The sequence below is a fragment of the Delphinus delphis genome, chromosome 19 (genome assembly GCF_949987515.2).
Source record: "Delphinus delphis chromosome 19, mDelDel1.2, whole genome shotgun sequence".
NCBI classification, from domain to species: domain Eukaryota; kingdom Metazoa; phylum Chordata; class Mammalia; order Artiodactyla; family Delphinidae; genus Delphinus; species Delphinus delphis.
Window position 1 is genome coordinate 7,449,209 of NC_082701.1, and position 22,132 is coordinate 7,471,340.

At 42.5% G+C, this 22,132-nt stretch overlaps 1 protein-coding gene across 3 annotated transcripts in view; it reads right to left on the minus strand.

The window, feature by feature from the left end:
• GRB2 (growth factor receptor bound protein 2) overlaps window positions 1–22,132 on the minus strand; it is a 90,316-nt gene that overhangs the window by 8,332 nt on the left and 59,852 nt on the right. For all 3 annotated transcript variants that reach the window (XM_059996928.1, XM_059996930.1, XM_059996927.1), the window contains exon 3: window positions 4,214–4,311. In XM_059996928.1, coding sequence (XP_059852911.1) covers window positions 4,214–4,311 — 98 coding nt within the window. The remainder of the gene's footprint in view (window positions 1–4,213; window positions 4,312–22,132) is intronic.

Genomic DNA, 22,132 nt, shown 5'->3' on the forward strand with positions numbered 1-22,132 from the left:
CTACAATACAATTAGCAAGGGAGAAAGCTAATGGGAGGAGGCAGCTTATTTCCAATTCAAGCCTTTATTACATCCCATAGGCACCCATCCATATGCATTTAATGTGAAAAGCACATATTTGGATCCACCCCCAGTATATACAACTCATGTTGCAACACTAATGCCAACAATCATTTCGTAGTCTGTGTTTAATTTGTTAGCTCAAATGCTATATTAGGTCATACTCCATTATTTTTTTTTTTTTTTTTTTTTTTTTGCGGTACGCGGGCCTCTCACTGTTGTGGCCTCTCCCGTTGCGGAGCACAGGCTCTGGACGCGCAGGCTCAGCGGCCATGGCTCACGGGCCCAGCCGCTCCGCGGCATGTGGGATCTTCCCGGACCGGGGCACGAACCCGTGTCCCCTGCATCGGCAGGCGGACTCTCAACCATTGCGCCACCAGGGAAGCCCCATACCCCATTTTAAACTTCCCTCTTGCTCCCTAACAAAAACTAAAAAAGGGAAGTAAGGGAGGCTGGGGAGATGGAAGGAGGGGCCTGGTACTCTGTACCCTCCCATAGCTATGAAACCAACACTGACCCTGTACTTATGGACATCCAGTCACACAGCAGCCCTGTTAATGTGAAACAGGCCTGTGAGGCCCACCACTGCACAGGTACAGGGTGATGGTCTTTTCTGGCAATATGGTTTCCTTTTGCAGAGCTTGGATGGATGAACACTGCCTGCGTTCCAGCTAGAGTCTGTGAAGAACACCACCATGGGGCCTGGATGCTTCCTGATCAATTATTATTCCAAAGTTCTTTACAGTGGGGAGAGAGGAGCAGGCATGAGAGTGACTCTTCCTAAAAAGCTAATCCATCCATCAGGTCAGTAACTACAAACTATCCAAGGAAGGTGGCCTTTCCTATGTTCCCAACAGTCAGATTTGAAGTGCCGACGTCACCTGAAACAATCTGAAGAAAAACAAGGATTTAGAGCCACAGGCATTTTATTTAATATAAAAATTACAGTCTGATGTTCTGCTGAATTCCCCTTCAGCCTGGAAATATGAAAATGAAAAGCAGACTTCCCTGGTGGCACAGAGGTTAAGAATCCGCCTGCCAATGCAAGGGACACAGGTTCGATCCCTTGTCTGGGAAGATCCCACATGCTGCAGAGCAACTAAGCCCGTGTGCCACAACTACTGAGCCCGAGCGCCCAACTACTGAGCCCATGCACCGCAACTACCGAGCCCATGCACTGCATCTACTGAGCCCAAATGCTACTGAAGCCCACTTGCCTAGAGCCCATGCTCCACAACAAGAGAAGCCACTGCAATGAGAAGCCCGCCCGCAGCAACGAAGACACAATGTAGCCTCCCCCGCCAAAAAAAAAGGAAAAATGAAAAGGAACTTAAGTTGATTTTGTTATCACTGGATCTAATGCTGAAGTCAGCGAACTATGGCCCTCAGCCTAAATCTTTCCAGTTTTGCTGTGACCCACAATCTAAGACTATTTAAAAAAATTTTAAAGGATTGTTTTAAAAAATTCAACCAAAGAAGTATATGTGACATGACAGAGACTGCACATGGCCCACAAGGCTTAAAATATTTATTATCTGGCCCTTTACAGAAAAGGTTTAGCCAATCCTTGATCTATTTTGAGGGCGGATTGTAGGAATAGATGTGCACCAATTTTTGGCTTGTGTGGACCGAGGTAGGATGCACTATGTGACTCCCAGTAACCACTATCCAACTGCTTCTCCCCATGGGGTGTATTCCGTGATGCTGTCCACGAAAAGCCCACACAGCCCCCAAAGCAAATATGGACACTAAGTGGCCACAAGAATGCAAAACTGTGCTTAGTACAATTCCCGGGAATCTATAATAATCTCATGCTCATCTTTTGTAGTTTCTTGGATATCACTGCTTGTGCCTACATTTTAGTAACCTGGGCATGGCTGTGTGTTAATAACAGCCAATCTAACATCACAGGGACCTCAAATAAGGGACATTATCAATCCACTGACCAGGGGCCACAAATCTTTTCCACGTACGCCTCTGAAGACTTAATACTTCTGGCTTTTATTATCATGAACAAATTGGTCCCAGCCTTTGTACAAGAATTTGCATCTGAGTATCAATTCAAAACTACTTACTGAGCTACTATGTGCAGAGGCAAGGCACAAGTTACAAGGGAGTATGAAAGCAGAAGACATAAATTCTTCAAGGAATCTAATATCTTTTTTAGGGGAGAAGGGGAGAGATCAAACTCACATAGTTACAAAGATACACGATAGTACAAGTTTCAAACAAAAACTAGAAAAATATACTTCACAGTTAGACTGGTTTTCTCCTTTTAAATCATTCAATGAAACATTTAGTGAGCTATTATAAGGTGCCTGGTTCTTCTTGAAATATAAGAAGTTTCCTTGAGGACCTCACAGATTCTTCATTATAGAAACTTCTGCATAGGTATCTTCCTATTACCAAACTGCAGGGTAACCCAATCTCTCTCCAGGCTTCCTGGATGTGCTCTCTCAAAGAACTTCCCATTAACTACATGGACGTTTTATTATACCATAACTTAACTACAGAACCTAACTTCCCAGCACCTAGCACGGTCTCTGCACATAGTGAGAACTGTGCAAGAGTTCAGCGACCAAAACATGAATCCAGCAGACAGTTTTAGGGTGAAGCTCCTGAATCATCTGTTTTGTTTCATAGAGGCAAATCATTTTAGAACAGATTCAGTTCAAAAGGTAGCATTTGGCTCATGTTTAGTTGCTAGTGGTGGTTACCTCTAAAAGGGGTACATGTATGGGGAGAAACTCACACTGCTCTATAGTTTTCTACACTGTGAGTCTTTTAAAATGAGAACTCTATTCATAAATCAGGAGCTTGGGATAAACATACACACACTGCCATATATAAGATAACCAACAAGGGAACTCTACTCAATATTCTGTGATAACCTATATGAGAAAAGAATTTAACACAATATTGTAAATCAACTACACACCAATAAAATTAAAATATTAAAAAAAGAGAAGTATATTAGTTTATTAATTCATAAATTAGTAGTTTTGAAATAAAAATACTGGAAGCTTTCCTAATTTGCAGCATAAAGAGGAATGAACTAGACCGTTGTCAAGGCGCTTTTGAGCTCTACAGCATTCAGTTCTTTGTAAGATGACGTAAAAGCTGTGTAAGATAAGATGTGGTTAAGATCTTTGCTCCAGTACTTGGGGGAAGAGAAATGACAGGGACACATCAGAACAGTGACAATGGGGGAGAGGGACAAATGGGCTGCTACTCGAGGTGGGGCAGTCATCTGAAAGTCTTTTTGTGTTAAAACAAAATGGTTAATGTGTTAAAACAAAATGGTTAAAACCATTTTGTGTTAGAACAAGTAGATACAGAGGATCTACCGTTTCTTCGTGTTTCGGTGGCATTCTAGTCTGAGCATTAAATGCTTCAGTTCTCCCTGACATACTCACAAGAAAATGACTGCTTTTGAGGGAGGAGCAGAGACAATAAAAGAGGTGGTGGGTAAGGGTGGGAGGAAAGTGGTCTGTAAGGGCAGAGACAATAAAAGAGGTGGTGGGTAAGGGTGGGAGGAAAGTGGTCTGTAAGGGCTCCCAGGATCCCACCATGTCATATACCAACAATAAACGGTTCTGGAATTTAAAAAAAAAAAAATTTTTTTTCTCACTGCTCTCAGCAGCCTGGAGTAGGAGAGCACTTTGTTTTCTCTGAAGTGGGAACACTAAAATGGAGGGGTAGGGCAGTGATTATAGTGTACATTTACTGAGAACCAATTATATGCCAAGTATTGTGCTCTGGTGATACCAAGATTATTAAGATATGGTCCCATAGGAATATCAAACATGTCAATACAAAACCACGTGATAAATACCCTTTCTAAAACTCAAAAAATGCAGAATTATGAAACACATCTGGCACAAAGGGTTTCACAGAGAAAGAATTATGGACCTGCGTAACTGCTGTTTTATCATTTGAAGATCACTGACAGTTACCTAAAACATACACTATTATTGACTATTATGCTCTCATTATATACTCTTACTAACATGGAAAAATCAACATGCTTTGTTAATTCCCTGAGAAGACAGAATAAAAAGTATGACATCCATCCCAATGATCTCAATTTTAAAAACATCATTTGAACAAGCAGATGGGTCTGACCCTGGAGGGTCAGCAGAGCCCAACTTACGGATGTGGTTTCATTTCTATGTAATTCTTGGGGATGAAGCCGTCTTTCCCATTGAGCTCTGCCTTGTACCAGTTCTGATCACATTCTTCATTCAAAACCTGAAAAGAATTAAGACAAGGAAAAAAAAGCAATCATTTCCTTTTCACTCTTAAGTGGGTAGCCATGAAGACGACTATGTTGCCTTTTAGGTTTGTTTGTAAAAGGTGTTATTTGGAGTATTATCAGTTACATGGATGCAAAACTTGTAATTTTTAAAACAACCAGCATTATGTCAACTCTGATACTTAAAAAGAAAAAGGAATTGTGTCTGGAAATGAGAATTCAGGTTCCCAAACATCTAGCATTAAAACCTCAGTAGAAAAGCAGAGGGAGGGAAAAATAAAAGATGAGTTTCTGTGAGGAGATTTCTGGAAAACAGCAAACACTGACACTGGAGAATAAAGGAAGAGAGTAGGTATAACCGCACAACAACTGGGCAGCAACAGAAAGAGCCTGAAAACCTCTCCAGGGATCTTCAAGCCAATTTCCAGAATCACAGAGATCCAATCTTGGGATTTCCTCATACTGTCTCTAGGTTATGCCAAGTATGGGTCAGCCACCGTCCCGCTGCTACCTGCATGCACAGCCATGTGCCCTTGTGTGGGAAAACCGTATTTTAATGAAAAAGCACGGTAAGTCCTACTTACTTCTCTTACCCTCAAGGGCCACGATGTGTCCGAGTTAGAGAATGCTGGAAGCACACCAATGGGCCCCATTCCAGGGGAGGCCCAGAGACCACACAACTGAGCCCCTGCATTCTGCAAAGTGAAAACAGCCTACCCAAGGTTACGGGCTAATGAATCCCATGCAGATTTTCAAAACTGAAACGAGTGTGCTCTCCAATACTGACTTATATGGATAGCCTATCATCTGCAGAGTATTAAAGGGAGCAAAATACGGACTTCCCTGGTGGTCCAGTGGTTAGGACTCCACGCTTCCACTGCAGGGGGCATGGGTTCGATTCCTGGTCAGGGAGCTAAGATCCCGCATGCCACATGGTGCAGCCAAAAAAAAAGGGGGGGTGGGCAGAATAGATCTAGGCATAGTATAAAAGCCACCCTTTGAATTCCAGATTTCTAACAAAAGGCAAAGGGTATAGGACATTTTAAAAAGTAACTTAAAAGAGAAAATAGACATGTGAGCCTAACTCAAAAATGGCGAACACAGGAAAATGCTGATGGACTAGTACAGTGGTAGTAAATCTATACTACAGAGCAAAATTCTAAAAGGAAGTTGGTAAAATTCTTTACCAAATTATTTACTCATGATGCTGAACAATGCTGTACTCACTGCCAAATTAGAACCTGGACTGCTTGATGTATATGTATTGACATTTCCAAGTGAGATACAACTTTGGAAAGGGTAGATAAGACTGATAGATACCAACAAATAGCTAAGTTGCACTAATGATGCCGACCAGTGAATTCACTTCTGAAAAAAGGCTATGCCCTGCAGAGTTTTACAAAGCTGGTGCCTATCTGTGATGCTGGCTAACCTCGGACCCTCAGTGTCAGTCACTGAGTTTACATGTGCACAAGATAAGGTAACAAGCTATTGCTAAATCCCATCAGCCTCAGTGATGAAAACTTTTTTCTTTTCATCAATTTTCCCTTAAAAATTTTTATTTATTTATTAAATACTGTGATGAAATAAACTAATATATGTAAAATACACTTATAATTTTAAAATATGCATTTCAAAAACTGTACTGTGGCCAGAAAAGTTATTCTGTTGCTAGACAATTATAAAGCACACCCGCACACCAAGGACGAAGGTCTGAGAGGGACAGGGCTCTTAAGGCACTCCCTGCCACAATGACATCAACGTCCGTCCCTAAGCACCAAGGTTAACCCACCAGCATCACAGAAGATTCAACAGCACAAGAGCCAAAGGAGCTTTAGGCCAGGATTTTGTTGTCTACCAAAAAGAAGGGCTGGAAGAAAAATGTGGTCTAGTAATTATCTTATAAAGCATTATGGCCCATTTGGACATGAAAACAGAATAAGGTAATCACTTGGAAAAGGCCAGTTTTAATTTGTGACCAATAACCTTGCAGAAAAGGTTCTACACGCCAGGAGTTCTTAGAACCAACCACATGTTCTTCTTTTTTTTTTTAATTTATTTATTTTTGGCTGCACTGGGTCTTCGTTGCTGCACGCAGGCTTTCTCTAGTTGTGGTAAGCGGGGGCTAACCCTTTGTTGCAGTGCACAGGCTTCTCATTGAGGTGGCTTCTCGTTGCGGAGCACGGGCTCTAGGCGCACAGGCTCCAGTAGTTGTGACGCACAGGCTTCGTTGCTTCGTGGCATGTGGGATCTTCCCGGACCAGGGCTCAAACCCGTGTCCCCAGCATTGGCAGGCGGGTTCTTAACCACTGCACCACTAGGGAAGCACTGCACGTTCTTCTTGTCACCTTTGTTAGGACAGAGGCAAACCTCCCCCTAAAAAAATGCCCCACGACAATAAAAGAAACTCCAGGGCAACTCCCAGATTTGGCACCATTTTAGAACTATGGTTTTCTGCAGAACAAAATTAATACTTGGTGTTTGTATGCTTTTCTCCCCAAGAAGGTAGGGAAAAATGGAACTAATACGTTTAGGTGATGATGATGAGGAGGAGGAGGAGGAGGAAGAAGAAGAAGAAGAATACTGGCCGGGTGGCTTGTGGGATCTCAGTTCCCCAACCAGGGACTGAACCCCCGCCACGGCAGTGAAAGCCCAGAATCCTAACCACTAGGACAACCAGGGAACTCACCAATGCTTAGATTTTTTTTTTTTTTTTTTTTTTGCGGTACGTGGGCCCCTCACTGTTGTGGCCTCTTCTGTTGCGGAGCACAGGCTCCGGACGCGCAGGCTCAGCGGCCATGGCTCACGGGCCCAGCTGCTCCGCGGCATGTGGGATCTTCCCAGATCGGGGCACGAACCCGTGTCCCCTGCATCAGCAGGCGGACTCTCAACCACTGCACCACCAGGGAAGTCCGCTTTATTTTTAATGTAATGTCAGAATACATGGGAGGCTAAAATTTTGGTTCTCTAGAATATTCTAGTATCTAGAATATCACTTTGCCAGAAAGCCAAGGTGTGGCTGTGCATGCCTGTAAATCTCTTTACTCGATAGTTTAAGAACAGATTGGTTCTGTGGGAGACAAAGCACAGGACAAGCCTGGGGCCACCTGGGATCAGGTTTTTCTACCCAGCTGGTACATCAGCTTTCACACGCAAGCCCTGAAAGCCCAGGATGGCATAATTTCAGAGTTAAAAATTAAGTTTTATTCAAATGCTTAAAACAACAAAGGGGGGCTTCCCTGGTGGCGCAGTGGTTGAGAGTCCGCCTGCCGATGCAGGGGACATGGGTTCGTGCCCCGGCCCGGGAGGATCCCACATGCCGCGGAGCAGCTGGGCCCGTAAGCCATGGCCACTGAGCCTGCACGTCCGGAGCCTGTGCTCCCCAATGAGAGAGGCAACAACAGTGAGAGGCCCGCGTACCACAAAAAAAAAAAACCAAAAAACAGCCAAGGGCACAAACTGACATAAGTGAATCTCAAGTAGAGCAGGGAAGGGCACCAGAACCACATGTGGAGGATGAGTTTGCACCTACAGAGACTGTACTGAATTTGCTATGGCTTTAGATGAAAGTTCACATCCTTCACAAGTAAGCTGTTAAGGCCCCATCAGAGTTCTGAGAAGGAGGAACTGCTCCTATCACCACTTCCCCAAAACACAGGCAACTTACCATTCGCTCATTCATTACCTCTTAACAAATAGATGGTTGAGTTCGACCACCAAATTTTCATTCCGTTTTGAAAATTCCAAGGAATGTTTTTAGCTCTTACCCCACAGCCGCATGTTCTATGCCAACCCCCATATTCCCTCAAGTTATGACTTTGTAGCCATCAAAACACTTTGGTTTAACGGAAGCAGACTGATCAAGAGATAAGATTATGAAAGGAGGAAGAGACAAGTTTCAGTGAAGTTTTTATTTGTTCTTTTTCTGGTTGCAGAAAGACAATGTTAGAGCCACAATCAGGCAGAAACCTAAAAGATAAGGAATGATGTGAGGTTCACACAGGAGAATTAAAATATTCCAGTTGATGGAAGGGACACAATAGGTGCTTTTGAGCTGTTGCTAATGTTAAACTTCTTGACCTGCAAGTTGGGTGTATTCAGTCTGTGAAAATTCACTGAACTGTGCACTTACGATATGTAACTTTTCTACACATATATCATACTTCAACTGAAAGAAGTATTTCAGTCAAGAGAACACAGTAATACTATGGTCCAATTTAGATGTAAGAAACATACACCAGGGCCTCATACGCCTCTGGTACAAACTTTTCACACCGAAAATACACAGCGGAGCAGAAAATAACAAAACGAGGCTTCAGAAACCCCCACCATGATAGTTTGCCATCACTAACCTATGAAAAAAATTCCCAGAAATAAAACTTTCTTCACTACGGACAACTCAGAGCATTCCACATGTTCTACTTTTCTATATTATATAATCTGGTAACTTTATTCACTGCTGCCACCACCCCACCCCCAATCTGAGACCATTCTAAAGGCAATGCAAATTTCCATCTTTACTAATACCAATTTAAAGGTTTCCAAATAGTTTAAAAAAGAAGAAAGAAAAAAAAGCCAGAGCTCAAAGATTTAGGGCTCAGACCCCTTCGGATGCACCTGATCTGGTAGGATTCAAGAGGCAAATAAACACATGGGTTCAAATTCCAATTTCACCAGCAATGAACTATGTGACCTTGGGCATACGGCCATTTTCTAAGTTTTGGTTTCCCATCTATAAAGTGGTGATAATACCTACCTCTCAGTGTTACTGAGGAGGTTAAATGAGAAAATGAGCAGCATGGCTCACTACAGAGCTACCGTCCAGCTGTTGCAGTGGACACATTTATTTCACAGTAGTTACTCTGCCTTACACATTTAGCAGTATTAGATCTAACAAAACATGGCTATCCTTGGGGCTGAGTTTTACCAAATTAGGTATCTTTGATGTAATGCTGCCCATGGGTACCCAGAGCACACGTATTAACAGAGAATTGGGATTCTTGTTATACTCTGGAAACACAGAGTACAAAACTTCTGTGTTTACTTCAAAAAAAATTTTAAATGCTGAGTTCGAGGATTACAGTAGGTAATGCCCTTCCCTGTCCCTTCCCTGAACTCCCATAAGGGAGTTCTTGTCTCCCTTAAATCCTGGGAGACAAGAACTGCACTTAATTTTCTATACAAATTACAGGAAAAAAAATGTGTCGTTTAGGAAAATGGTAGATAAGAATTTTGTTTATAGACTGCTGTATTTTGAAATACGGGGGTATTTTCTTGCCTGAACATATGCAGTCATCTGTAAATAAACAAAACAAAACAAAAAGAAGAAGGAATCATGATTTAAAAAAAAAAAAAAGCTGTGCAGTTCCAGAACAGTAGTCCCATCAAAGCTTTCAACATACATTCTAATTCTAACAGCTTGCACAGGGTTCAACATTTCTTCAGGGAAAAATTATTCAAAGTTTTATAGCATTTGTGAAGCAATTTATAAGAAAGAGCATTTGTGCATAAAAGATAGGAACAATTACATATTTAAGCTCTTCCACCACTTAAAAAACAAAAATACCACTTACAGCTGGTCCCTGCTTTACAGAAATTCTACATAAGCCAGTGAGTTTCCCCAGCTCTTTAAAGATCAATCAATCCCACACAAGCAACACTGAAATACTGCCAGGACTTGAAGACAAATTTAAAGAATTATGGTGACCCTACCACATAATTTCAAGTTCTTAGAATAGGGAAGGAAAACACACACACACGCACGCACGCATGCACACAGAGTGGCTTTTTAAAGACTTTAACCCCTAAGAAAAATTCTATAGGGCCCTGGCTAGGATAACAGTACTGGGAGAGCCATTTAAAATCAGTTCTCTTCAGCTGCCTGTTACATATATTATTAGGATGCTCTTCAACTTCTCAGACTCCCTTAGTATGGATTACTGCCTCAGCCTCAAACTACACTGATTCATTCCTAACACTTTAAATAAGTGCTCTACAATCACCACCTCCATCTGTTAAAGTTTTTGCTCAACATGAAAAACATCTTGGCTACGCTGCTTGCTCTACTGTGTGCCAAAGCATGAAAAACACCCACACTGTAGATGAGTTACTCCAAATTTATGTAATGATATCAAATCAAGGGGGTATTTTTACCTTATGGTGATGAACTCTTTCAACAAAAGTATAATATCTGTGCCACGAAATGTGTTTTTTAGTTCCCTTTGAAATGGGTATTTCCAGAAGATTCATTTCTTTGGGGATCAAGGAGCCCTAAATCAATTTTTTACATCATTTTCCTTTTAAGAAAGGATTCTATTTACCAAACTAAAGAAATCCAAAGGGCATTTGTTGGTCAAGTTTACCTTCTGACCACTAATGACACATGCTAGGTTTTGCCCTCTTAACAATTTTAAAAGGAAAAGAAAGAAAAAGAGGGAGGAAGGGAGAGGAAAGAAAACCTCCAAACTCCCAAATTTTCTATTGGTAAAATCACTCATCACTTATATACTGCCATTTGAATACAAAGCAGTTACACCCCAGGAACAGTGCCTTTTTTCCCATTGCCTGAGAGGCTCTCGCTACCCTCTCTAAACAGCTGCTATCAATGGGCATCAGTTTGAAAGGGAAACACTGCTGGATCAAGAGGCCAAGCCTACCCCCCACCCTGCCCCGCCACCTCCCAAAAGGTCCAGGTTTCATAGTTTAAGGTTGTCCTGGTTTGACCTCAATCTATTTAGTGCTCTGAATCACTTCAAACACCACTGTTTTTCTGTTAAAAAGTCTTAAGTAGCCTTCTATGGATCCAAATTATTCTTAGTTTGGCATTCCACTTTTCATAATTTGGCCATCACCTACTTTCAGTTCTTCCCACCCACTGCTTCTCTAAATGAACCTTTCAGTTCAGTCAGGCTAGTCAACTCAGCGACCTCTAAACACACTGTACTGCATCTCTCATGCTTCCTCTCTTCCTCATCTATTCACATCTCGTCTACCACTGCTTTGTACTGTGTACTGGAATGCTTTGGTCCTCTCCTAAACTTGACTGCAAGCACCCTAAAGCTGGCTCCATGCCACTTCTCATCGGTATTCTCCATGGTTCTCAGAATAGCATCTAGCATATTTTGAGGAACTGACTGGTATGTGGGGGCTTTGTTCTAAGTAATGCATACAGGATCACAGAGCTAGCTGGGTCTAGGGACAACAGAAAGAGCACCACACATTATACATTACCATGAAATTCCTTGGTGAAAATAATAACATCTTAAATAGACCCTGGAAAGAAGACTGACTGTCATGAATTTGTTCCCCGCAAGGAGATGCAAAATAAAGGAAGTAATAGAATGAGGCAATCAGTCTTCCTGTACCTTAAGCATCACTGCCAAAAAACTTCTATGGCGAGCACCTCAAAACGGGGTACCCCCCATCTTTTCCACAACACTACCTGCTTCTACTTTCTCCAAGATAAAAAAGTGTAAGGGTGGGGTGGGTAGGCAGGGAAGGGAAATTTCAGTATGAAACTGAGAAAATATGCCTTGGGTGGACTAGGGAGGGAAGAGCTGTAGCTCTGTATCTATACACGTGTCCCGACTCACAGCTCTCAGCATGGGGGCACTTCCTGGAATGTTACGATGCCTGGTTCAGCCTGCATGTCTGACTAGTGACTTACTTTTGCAGAGTGTTAATTTTATAGCTACAACTCCTCCACCAAAAGCTTTACAAAGGACACCATGAAGACCTTCACCTTTTTTATTCTTTTGAATGTCAGCCAAGTTGATGTAGAAAGAAAAATGATCTCTCTCTCTCTCTCACACTCACACACACACACACACACACACACACACACACACACACACACTGATTATATTAAGAGTTCAGGGCCATTCACACATTTTTTAAAATGGAAGACTTCCTTTATAATGTTCACATATGTAGCAAGATGAACAATTAAGACGACTAACCAAATTATTATTATAAGAATAATTGTAAGAAGAATAACCAAATCAGGATATTTTTCTTTCTCTGAGAAATATTTTAGTGTTCAAAAAACGAATTAGAGGGACTTCCCTGGCGGTCCAGTGGTTAAGACTTCGCCTTCCAATGCAGGGGGTGCGGGCTTGATCCCTGGTCAGGGAGCGAAGATCCCACATGCCTCGCAGCCAAAAAATCAAAACAAAACAGAAGCAATATTGTAACAAATTCAATAGACTTTAAAAATGGTCCACATCAAAAAAAATCTCAAAAACAACAACAACAAAACAACGAATCAGACACTTATCAACCTTTCCAGGTTCAGCTGTCATTAAGAAAAGCTGCTCATGACATTTTAACAAAACAGGAAGGTTGTTCACACTTATGTAGCTATTACTCCACCCAGATGAATCTGGAGGCAGTGAAACCTAAATGCACAGGCAGTACCCCAAAATAAACTCTTTATACCAAAGGGGTACCAAGAGTTTCCATTCAAAATAACTGTCTTCTGTGCTTTGTGTCTTGTGGAAGACACCCTACTTTAGTGTAGTTGACTGCTCAACAGAAGAGTGAAATGCTCTCAAGAGTGTCAGAATTTCAACTGCAGGGATTTGGGGCAGTTGGGCGCAGGGGATGGGCAGAGACAAAGATAAATATGAGGGAGTTTCAAGAGAGAAAATTCTGTACATTTGAAAAACTCAGCAATCATGTGACAGCCTGTACCAGGCAAGCACTCTGCAACAAGAGTGCAAAGCCCTGAGCTAGGTAAGCTTAGGATGCAATGGCCACCCTTCTCTCCCCAGGGAGCTTAGAGTCTATCTAGTAAACTGCTAGTTGCAACACAGTGTGATGGACTCCAGGAGTCGGGGAATTACAGGTACTGTGGCAAATGTCCATTCAACAGAAAATATCTGCGTTCCAAACACCGAAGGGAAAGACCTAAGTCCAGCTTAGGGGATACAGGAAAACTTCCTGCGGGAAGTGTGAGCTAGGTTATATTCTTCCTATCCCCCCTGCCCCCTGGTTATATTCTTTGTTTGCATCTTTAGTTCTGCTCAGCTTGTATAGAACTTTGAGTAGAAGGAACATGGCCGACTTCCCAACTTGCTATCAAGCAAACGTAGGGACGGATGGTTTCCTTGGCCACACTTGGCAGTCATTAACTAAAAGATTGGTTAAGTTTCCTTAAGTTGAAAAGTAAAACCTTTACTAATGGTATAAGAACTCCTAACTGGAAATAACCAAAATAATCAGAAACTACGGCTAATTCTTTACTTTAGCAATATATATGTATTTAGCTACTCTCCTTGTTCATTAACAGAAGGCTTTCAATTTTAGGTTAAATTCTACAACCCTCTCCTCAAAAACACCAAACTAAATAAAAAGCAAACAAAGCCTCCTAAGCCAGGGGAGCAGCAGTTGCCTGTTCTCTGATGACAGGCAAACCTGCTTACATTCATCAGCTCCCCCTTCTAAGATCTAACTCACTTCCTGTTGCTTCAGCAAATAAACCAAAAACAGGAGCTCCCAAAAAGCCCTCCTCCGCCCCAAAATTAATGACAACAGAGGTCATTAAGTTTAACTTAGGCCTTATTGATTCAAGATGTGAACTAAATAGGGTCTACTGATTTAGTCATTCCGTGCCCCAAAGTCACCTCACAGAATGTAACAGAAAAAAAGGCATCAGTCACTCAGCTAATCACTGGCAACTGCATAAAGATCTATGGCTCTTAAAAAGGAACGAAACTGGGTCATTTGTAGAGACGTGGATGGACCTAGAGACTGTCATACAGAGTGAAGTAAGTCAGAAAGACAAAAACAAATATTGTATATTAATGCATATATGTGGAATCTAGAAAAATGGTACAGATGAACTGGTTTGCAAGGCAGAAATAGAGACACAGACGTAGAGAACAAACGTATGGACACCAAGGGGGGAAAGTGTTGGGGGTAGGTGGGGGTGGGTGGGTGGGTGGGATGACTTGGGAGATTGGCATTGACATGTATATACTAATATGTATAAAATAGATGACTGATAAGAAACTGCTGTATTAAAAAAAAAAAGATCTATGGTTCTGAAACACTCGAGGCTAGGGGGTCTTTACACCTAGAATGCTACCATTCTGAACTAAAAAAAAACCTAGTTCCAAAATTTTCTGAAGCAGCTAATCTAGCTCCATGGCAGGAGAGTCTGTAACCACATGACAGACAGAGGGACTTGGGTGCAGTGGTAATTCCCCACCCCATTCCCAGGGTGGAGGTGAATGCAGGCAATTAAACAGGTTAATAAGTACAACACTAAACTGAAAATGTGGATTCACGTCAGGTTAAGCACAGGGTTAGGAAGCGGAAAAGAGAGGGACCTACCCTAGTCTGGGAGAGACGGGGAATGTGGTCAGTGAGTAACACCTGAGGGGACACCCAGAGTATCTCCTATAAATGGTCTAGGCAGAAGGCTCTAGTGTGCAAATTAGGAAGTTCAAATGGGTATGCTAAGGATGATAACTATAAGTCACAGAAGAGTGACATTCAGGTTTGCATTTTTCAAACATTCCAACGTTTGCACTGTGAGAATGAAGTGCAGGGAAGACCAGGCGGGAACAACTACAGCCGCCAGCGCTTGGACTGCAGTGGGAAAGTGTGGTAGAGGGAAGGAGACAGATTCAAGATACTTCTCTGAGGTGGAATCAAAAGAGCTTCGTGGGCATATGTGACTCGGTGGCCTCCCTCTTGGCCACCAATTTTTTTTCTGAAAAGCACTTTAGAAAAACAGCTATATAGAGCTGCTGGCAAATTTCCCTCTTTTAAAGCCACCGTGAGTAAAAAGCATAATTGTAAAAGGTAGATGGTACCCCCGTGCCTCTCCAGATCCAGCTGACATTCTCCTCTGCCCTTCTGTGCCCTCCACCTGTATGGACCACAACAGCAGGCTCTTCTACAGGCTTCCCAGCTCCCCAGTGGAGAGGCCGCAGAAGGCAGCTTCCTGTCTGGGGCTTCTGTGGACAGTCTTAGACCCGCAACTGAAAGTCTCAGCCTTCTTGACTCAGTCCTTTCCTCCTCCAGGTTCTGGTAACACCCCTCCCCCCTTCCTTTGCCCCACTGTCTTCTGCAGGCCTCAAAATGGGAACCCGGTTACTAGCTCTGGGCACTGTACCGTCCCCTGTGGTTTCTAGAGAAACCCTGCCCACACCTTGTAAATAGTCTCATTAATAAAATCTCCTCAAATTAGCCAGTTTAAATGTGTCATGTGTTTCCTACCAGGACCCTGACTGAAATTCCTCTCAAATCAGTTCTATCCATCCTTTGGAACTCACTGAGGAGATATTTCATTATACAAAGTGACATTTGTTATGAGGCAAACAGATCACAGGAAGTATCCAAATTCTACCAACAACTTGGGAGAAGAAAACTGTAAAACAGCCTTGAGGTCCACCATCTTACGCAGCCAAATAATTCTGTTTACTATTAAAACAGTTACAGGGAATTGAGAAAGGTGGTGGAAGTATGAAAATCTAGGATCTGTAATCTGATCATTACTAGGCTGTCCTGATGAGTTACCGTCGCTGCCCTCTTCGAATTGCACTTCAGTTAATGTTCGAGTGTCTACTCCACTGAAAGCTTTCTGCTAGGAAGCCGCACGGGATTTAAAGGGGGGGCGGGGGCAGAAAGACACAATCCCTGCCCTACAGATAAGGGAGTTATGTATGTAAATAATGAGGGAAGAAGTAAGAAGTGGGATAAGGGAAACTGCTGATTTTGAGTTGAATATGGAATTCACAGCTACATGTTTCCAAGTGAGCTGCTTAGTTAATACAGAAAACTCAATTCATGTCTGGAGAAACGAGAAAAGGGGCAACTTCCAAGAGTACAGGAGTAGAGCAAGAACCTAAAGGCAGAGCAACACAGAGCGTGTAAGAGTATGTGGTAAACAAGGCCATCTTCCCTTTTATATTTTAAAATGGGGTTCAAAAAAAGAGAGTTGCTGTTAAGTCACACTTTACTTGCTGTCCTCCTCCAGGCTACACACTGCCCTTCTGCGATATGGAGCTGTCACATGTTTAAGTGACAAACTAATTACAGACACTGTGGATGGCTGGATGTGGCTCAGTCAAGCAGAGTCACTTCCTACAGGTAATCACCATGGCAATGCTACTCCACTGCACGAAAACTACTGCCTAACACGTAAGACGAGTCACCCTCCTCGCTGTCTCCTCCACTGTGCTCAAGTGCCACCAGGAAGGCTAAAGTCTTACAGCCCAGAAATCTTCAAGGACGGGATATCACGTGGTCATGACTGGAATAACTAGATCAAGTGGCCTACTCGAGTCTTCTGTTTCTATCACTCAGAGATCTCACAGACCTCCCCGCTTCCTCTTCTTTTTGGATGATCACAGTGGCAAAGATAAAAACAAGTTAATATTCAGTGATGGTGGCTGGATGGTACTGGTGGGAGTATAAAAAGGTGTATGGTTTTACTGAAAGCAATTTGGCCATACGTATCAAAGATATGAATTTTCATACCTATTAACCCAGTAAAACCCAGCCATTCTTAGGACTCTATCCTAATAAAATAATCAAAGATGTACTATATTAAGACTCAGGGAGTAGACAAGTATGAGTGTCCATTTTGGGTCAACGTCTGTGCTAGGTCCTGGGGATACCACAATAAGGAAATGATCCTTACTTACAAGGAGCAGATAGTAGGGAAGGGATTGTAATTATAACTTCAGGTATAATAAGTTACGATGAAAAGTTCAGAGTGCTCTGTATGAGGGCACACCTTGGGGAGACCTAATCGAACTATGCAGAGTGTGTCAAGGAAAGCTCACCTGGGCAGTAACATTTCAACCAGAAACCCTGAGTATGAGTAGGTCTTAGCCAGGTTTGGGGGTGGGAATGGAGGACACAAATGAGAGCAAGGAGAAATATTCCAAGCAGAGAGAAGAGCGTAAGTAGAGGCTCTTGGGTGAGAAGGAGTTTAGCACAGTGTAGAACTGAAATGACAAATCCAAGGGAGTTTTGTGAAAAGCAGAGCCTTGGAGGCTAGAGAGAAAGGGAACTGGGCCAGACTGTGCAGGGCTCTGGCCCTGAAGGGTAGAATAAGGATTCTGGGAAACCATGGACTGAATTTGCTCTTTAATATGACGATTCTGGTTTCTGTGTGATACAAAGATCTGAGAGGGATGAAAGTGGCAGCAGGAAGACCACTTAATTACGGGGCTACTGCAGTAAGCCAGGCCAGAGCAGATGGACATTTGGACTAGGGTGGGGGGATTCTGACTGTTTTGAAAAGACCCTAAAATGAACATTAAAAAACCCATACACATTAAAGACTCTAAATTTACCCCTCCATCCTCTGCCAGGAACAGGGAACAGATATCAAATTTCAAGCCATATCACTAGCTTCTCAAGGTCACATAATTTAAAACTTAAAGTTTACTCTCCACCATAAATAAAAAGAAAGTGTATAAAAGAGATAATCCCGAAGCTTCCCTGGTGGCGCAGGGGTTAAGAATCCGCCTGCCAATGCGGGGGACATGGGTTCGAGCCCTGGTCCAGGAAGATCCCACATACCGCAGAGCAACTAAGCCCGTGTGCCACAACTACTGAGCCTGCGCTCTAGAGCCCATGAGCCACAACTACTGAGCCCGCGCGCCTAGAGCCCATGCTCCGCAACAAGAGAAGCCACCGTAATGAGAAGCCTGCGCACCGCAACGAAGAGTAGCCCTCACTTGCTACAGCTAGAGAAAGCTGGTGTGCAGCAATGAAGACCCAATGCAGCCAAAAATAAATAAAACTAAAAATAAATTTATAAAAGTGATAATCCCTCAGTTGTGCTGAGGTGATGTTTTAATTGCTATATAATTAAAAATCTACACAAAACTGACATTACTTTTTCAAACAACCAATTCAAATAACTATAATTTGCAATGTTTAGAATCTATGAAAATACTCAATTTGAACTAGTATACCCTGACATATGCTTACTCCCATATTAAACTTTATCTACTTCCAAATGTGACCCCAAATATGGACATTTTCATCAGGAAAACAGACATCAGAATTCAGGATGTGACAACTTTTTCTAGGCACCTCTCTAACGGAACTGGAGACAAACATAGCTGTTGTTAACAGACAGGCTAAACTAACTACCCCTCCTTTTACCGCTGCAAGGGAGGCCTGTCTAGTAATTAACCAGCTTTCAGGGCCTCCTTCAGGCAGCTGCTGGGCTCAGAGGGCAGGTTCGCAGGGAGGCCTGGGGGGAGGGCGGGGGGGGGGGGGGGTGGGGGCAGCCGGAGAACAACCAGGCTGCTGTGTTCCCGGCCTGTACCATCAAAAGCAGACAAGCCCAGCCTTGCTCCGCCTAGTAGTTTTATCTGAGCACCTACAGACTGTTCCATGTACAAAATCAGCACTGTCGTCCCACAAAACGTCACAATCTGCAGAGAACAGAGGGACTAAGAGGACTAAATAATAGGTGTATTAATGCAAACAATGGGCTTGTCAGACCCTCAATTCCAGACTACAAGGACAACTTCCTGATTTCACGTAGTATTTAAACTGGGAGACTTGTGTGCCATTCCACAATTCTGGGTCAGCCAACAGAACAACGTCCGTGCTGCCTGGTAAATGCAAGGGGAAACCAGGCATATGAGGTTCGCTCTCTTGCCCACAATAACAACTAGCTTCCCCAAATTACAAAAATCATCAGCCATATTATGATCAACTCAGGTATGACTACTGTTTGCCACTACGGAATAGTATTATTAGGCCTTTATAACCCCCCACCCAGCGAAGTCAAAGGCTATGAATGGCTATGCATAATAGATCTATAATGATTAAGTTATCAAATCTGAACTGACTAGAACCAAAATGCCCTGCTTTTTTTGCAGGGGGGGGGGGTGCTGCGCTGGGTCTTCGTTGCTGCATGCGGGATCTTTAGTTGCGGCATGTGGGATCTAGTTCTCTGACCAGGGATCGAACCCGGGCCCCCTGCAATGGGAGCGCGGAGTCTTACCCACTAGACCACCAGGGAAGTCCCCAAAATGCCCTGCTTTCTACAGGTGAATTCTCATTGTTGAAGTTACAGTTTGCAGCTCTGGCAGATAAAAATTAAGCTGGTTTTAAAAATTGTACTCCCTTTATTGGATGGCCTTCTGCTTTCCCTAGAGCTCTAATGGCCTTAAAACAATTTTTCTGAAAAAAAAAAAAAAAAAAAAAAAACAGTTTTTCTGGCTTTATTATATTTTTAAATTATTACAACTTTTCAAGGATGGTATGTGTATAAAAATGCCTGGAATACCCATTTAACTCTTCAATCGATCTACCATTCTGGGATTTTCCTCCAATACTTTCCTTGGTTGGATGTGTTGATTCCTAGAATTCATGTCTTCCTCATTCTTGGTTTTTATGGTAGTGCACCATTAATATTAATACTTTCCCAAGAAAGGGTGCTTAGGAAGCAAATGTTTTCAGTCCTGGCATGTCTGAAATTGCCTTGATTCTTTGCTTATACTTGAACGCCAGTTCAATGAGGTGTAGAATTCAACGGAATTCTAGGCCGAACAGCATTTTCCCTCAGCATTTGGAAGACACTGCTTTCTGGTATTTGAAGTTGTTTGTACAAAGTTCACTGGCAATCTGATTATCATTTCTTTATAGAGACTTGTTTCTTTTTTCTAGATGCTCTTAGAACCTTTTCTTTCTTCTTGTCATTTTGAAACTTAACCATAACCTATCTGAGCATGGATCTATTTTTGTACATATTGCTGGGTAGACTTGGTGGTCCTTTCCCATCCAAAAATCCACATCCATCAGCTATGAGAAGTTATCTTTTCTTTCTTTTTAAAAAAACTGATAGTGTCTTTCATTTGCACTGTTCTCCTTCTGAAACTTTAAGTATTAATTATTAGACCTCACGAAAGACCTCAAGTGGGCTCGCACTGTATCTCCTGAGTCCATTCACTCGCTCCTAGATGACTATCTCATTTTCCTATCTCCTTGAGCTTCAACAGCTCCTCCACCATCCTTCCCAGCAGATGATCTTACTTTCTACTTCACGGAAAAAACAGAAGAGATCCTTAAAAGCTCCCACCACGTGTATACAACTGCTTATACCTATATCCTTACCCTCTGCCTTCTGTTACTTTTGTCCATGCTCCTAACAAAAGAAAATTCTACTTCTGTGCTAGACCCCACCTTTTTGCCTGCTCAAGGACATTTCACTGAAGTACTTTTCCTTTCTTTTTTTTTGCATCATCAATTTTTTGTCTCTACTGGATCTTTCCTATCAGTAAATAAAAATGCTGTTATTTCTCCCAACTCTTGAGATCGGGATGAAAGCAGATTTCTTTTGATTCTACTGCCTTTACATAAAAACTCCTCGGAATAGCTGTTCACATTCTGTCTCCAATTTCTTTCCTCCTGTTCTCTCCCCCATCCCCAACATTTTATTATGAAAGTTTTCAAACGTAGAGCAAAGTTAAAAGAATTTTCCAATGAACACATATTTACCCACAACCTAAATTATGCCATTATGTGTTTTATCACATATCTATCTATGCAACCTTCCATTAATCCATTTTATTTTTTAATGTATCTCAAAGTTGCAGACATCAGTGCTTTCTCCTACATACTTCTGCATACATATTATTAACAACAGTTAAATATTACTTTGCAGTGTTTTCTTTTGCTGTAAAATTTACATAACCACCGCCACCCCCCTGGCAAGTTTCCCCATGTCCCCTTCCCTGTCCCAACCCATTCTCGCTGAACCCACTCCAAGCATGCTTCTGCTCTCACCACTCCATGGAAACTCCTCACAGAGGTCACTAGTGATGGCCTGTTGCTGAATCCAAAGGTCAATTCCCTACCCTTACTTGACTTGGCCTATCAGAAGCACATAATACAGTGATCATTTACTCTGCCTTGAAACACTTTCTTGGCTTCTATGACACAACACATCCTAGGTTTTCTTCCTATCTAACTGGCCGCTCTTGTTTGGTCTCCTTTGCTAGTGTCTTTTTTTTAAATTTATTTTTGCTGCGTTGGGTCTTCGTTGCATGCGGGCTTTCTTTCTCTAGTTGTGGTGAGTGGGGGCTACTCTTCGTTGAGGTGCACGTGCTTCTCATTGCAGTGGCTTCTCTCGTTGCGGAGCACGGGCTGTAGGCACACGGGCTTCAGTAGTTGTGGCACGCAGGCTTCACTAGTGGCACACGGGCTTAGTAGCTCCGCAGCAAGTGGGATCTTCCCAGACTAGGGATCAAACCCGTGTCCCTTGCATTGGCAGGCGGATTCTTAACCACTGTGCCACCAGGGAAATCCCTTTAGTGCCTTTCTTAGCTCATTAACTTTTAAAGGATCCCAAGGGCTCCAACCCAGAACCTATTTTCTTCTCTATCTACTCTCATTCCCCTTAATTTTCTCATATAGTCTAATGGCTTTTACATACCCTAAATCAAAACCCTTCTCTCCAGGGACTTCCCTGGTGGTCTAGTGGGTAAGACTCTGCACTCTCGATGCACGGGGCCTGGGTTTGAACCCGTGGGAAAACTAGATCCCACATGCATGCTGCAACTAAGAAGCCCACGTGCTGCAACGAAGATCCCAAGTGTGGCAACTAAGACTTGGCGCAGCCTAAATAAATAATGAATGAATAAAATAAAAATTTTTTAAAAAGCAAAAAAAACCCTTCTCTCCACTTCTACTGCTACAACTCTAGTCCAAGCTGCTATTATCTCTTGCTTGAATTATTACATAGTGGCTTCCTAACTGGTCTCACTGCTTTCACTTTGTCCCCTTCAGAATGTACTCAATTCTGCAAACCCGAATAACATCATTAAAATGTAA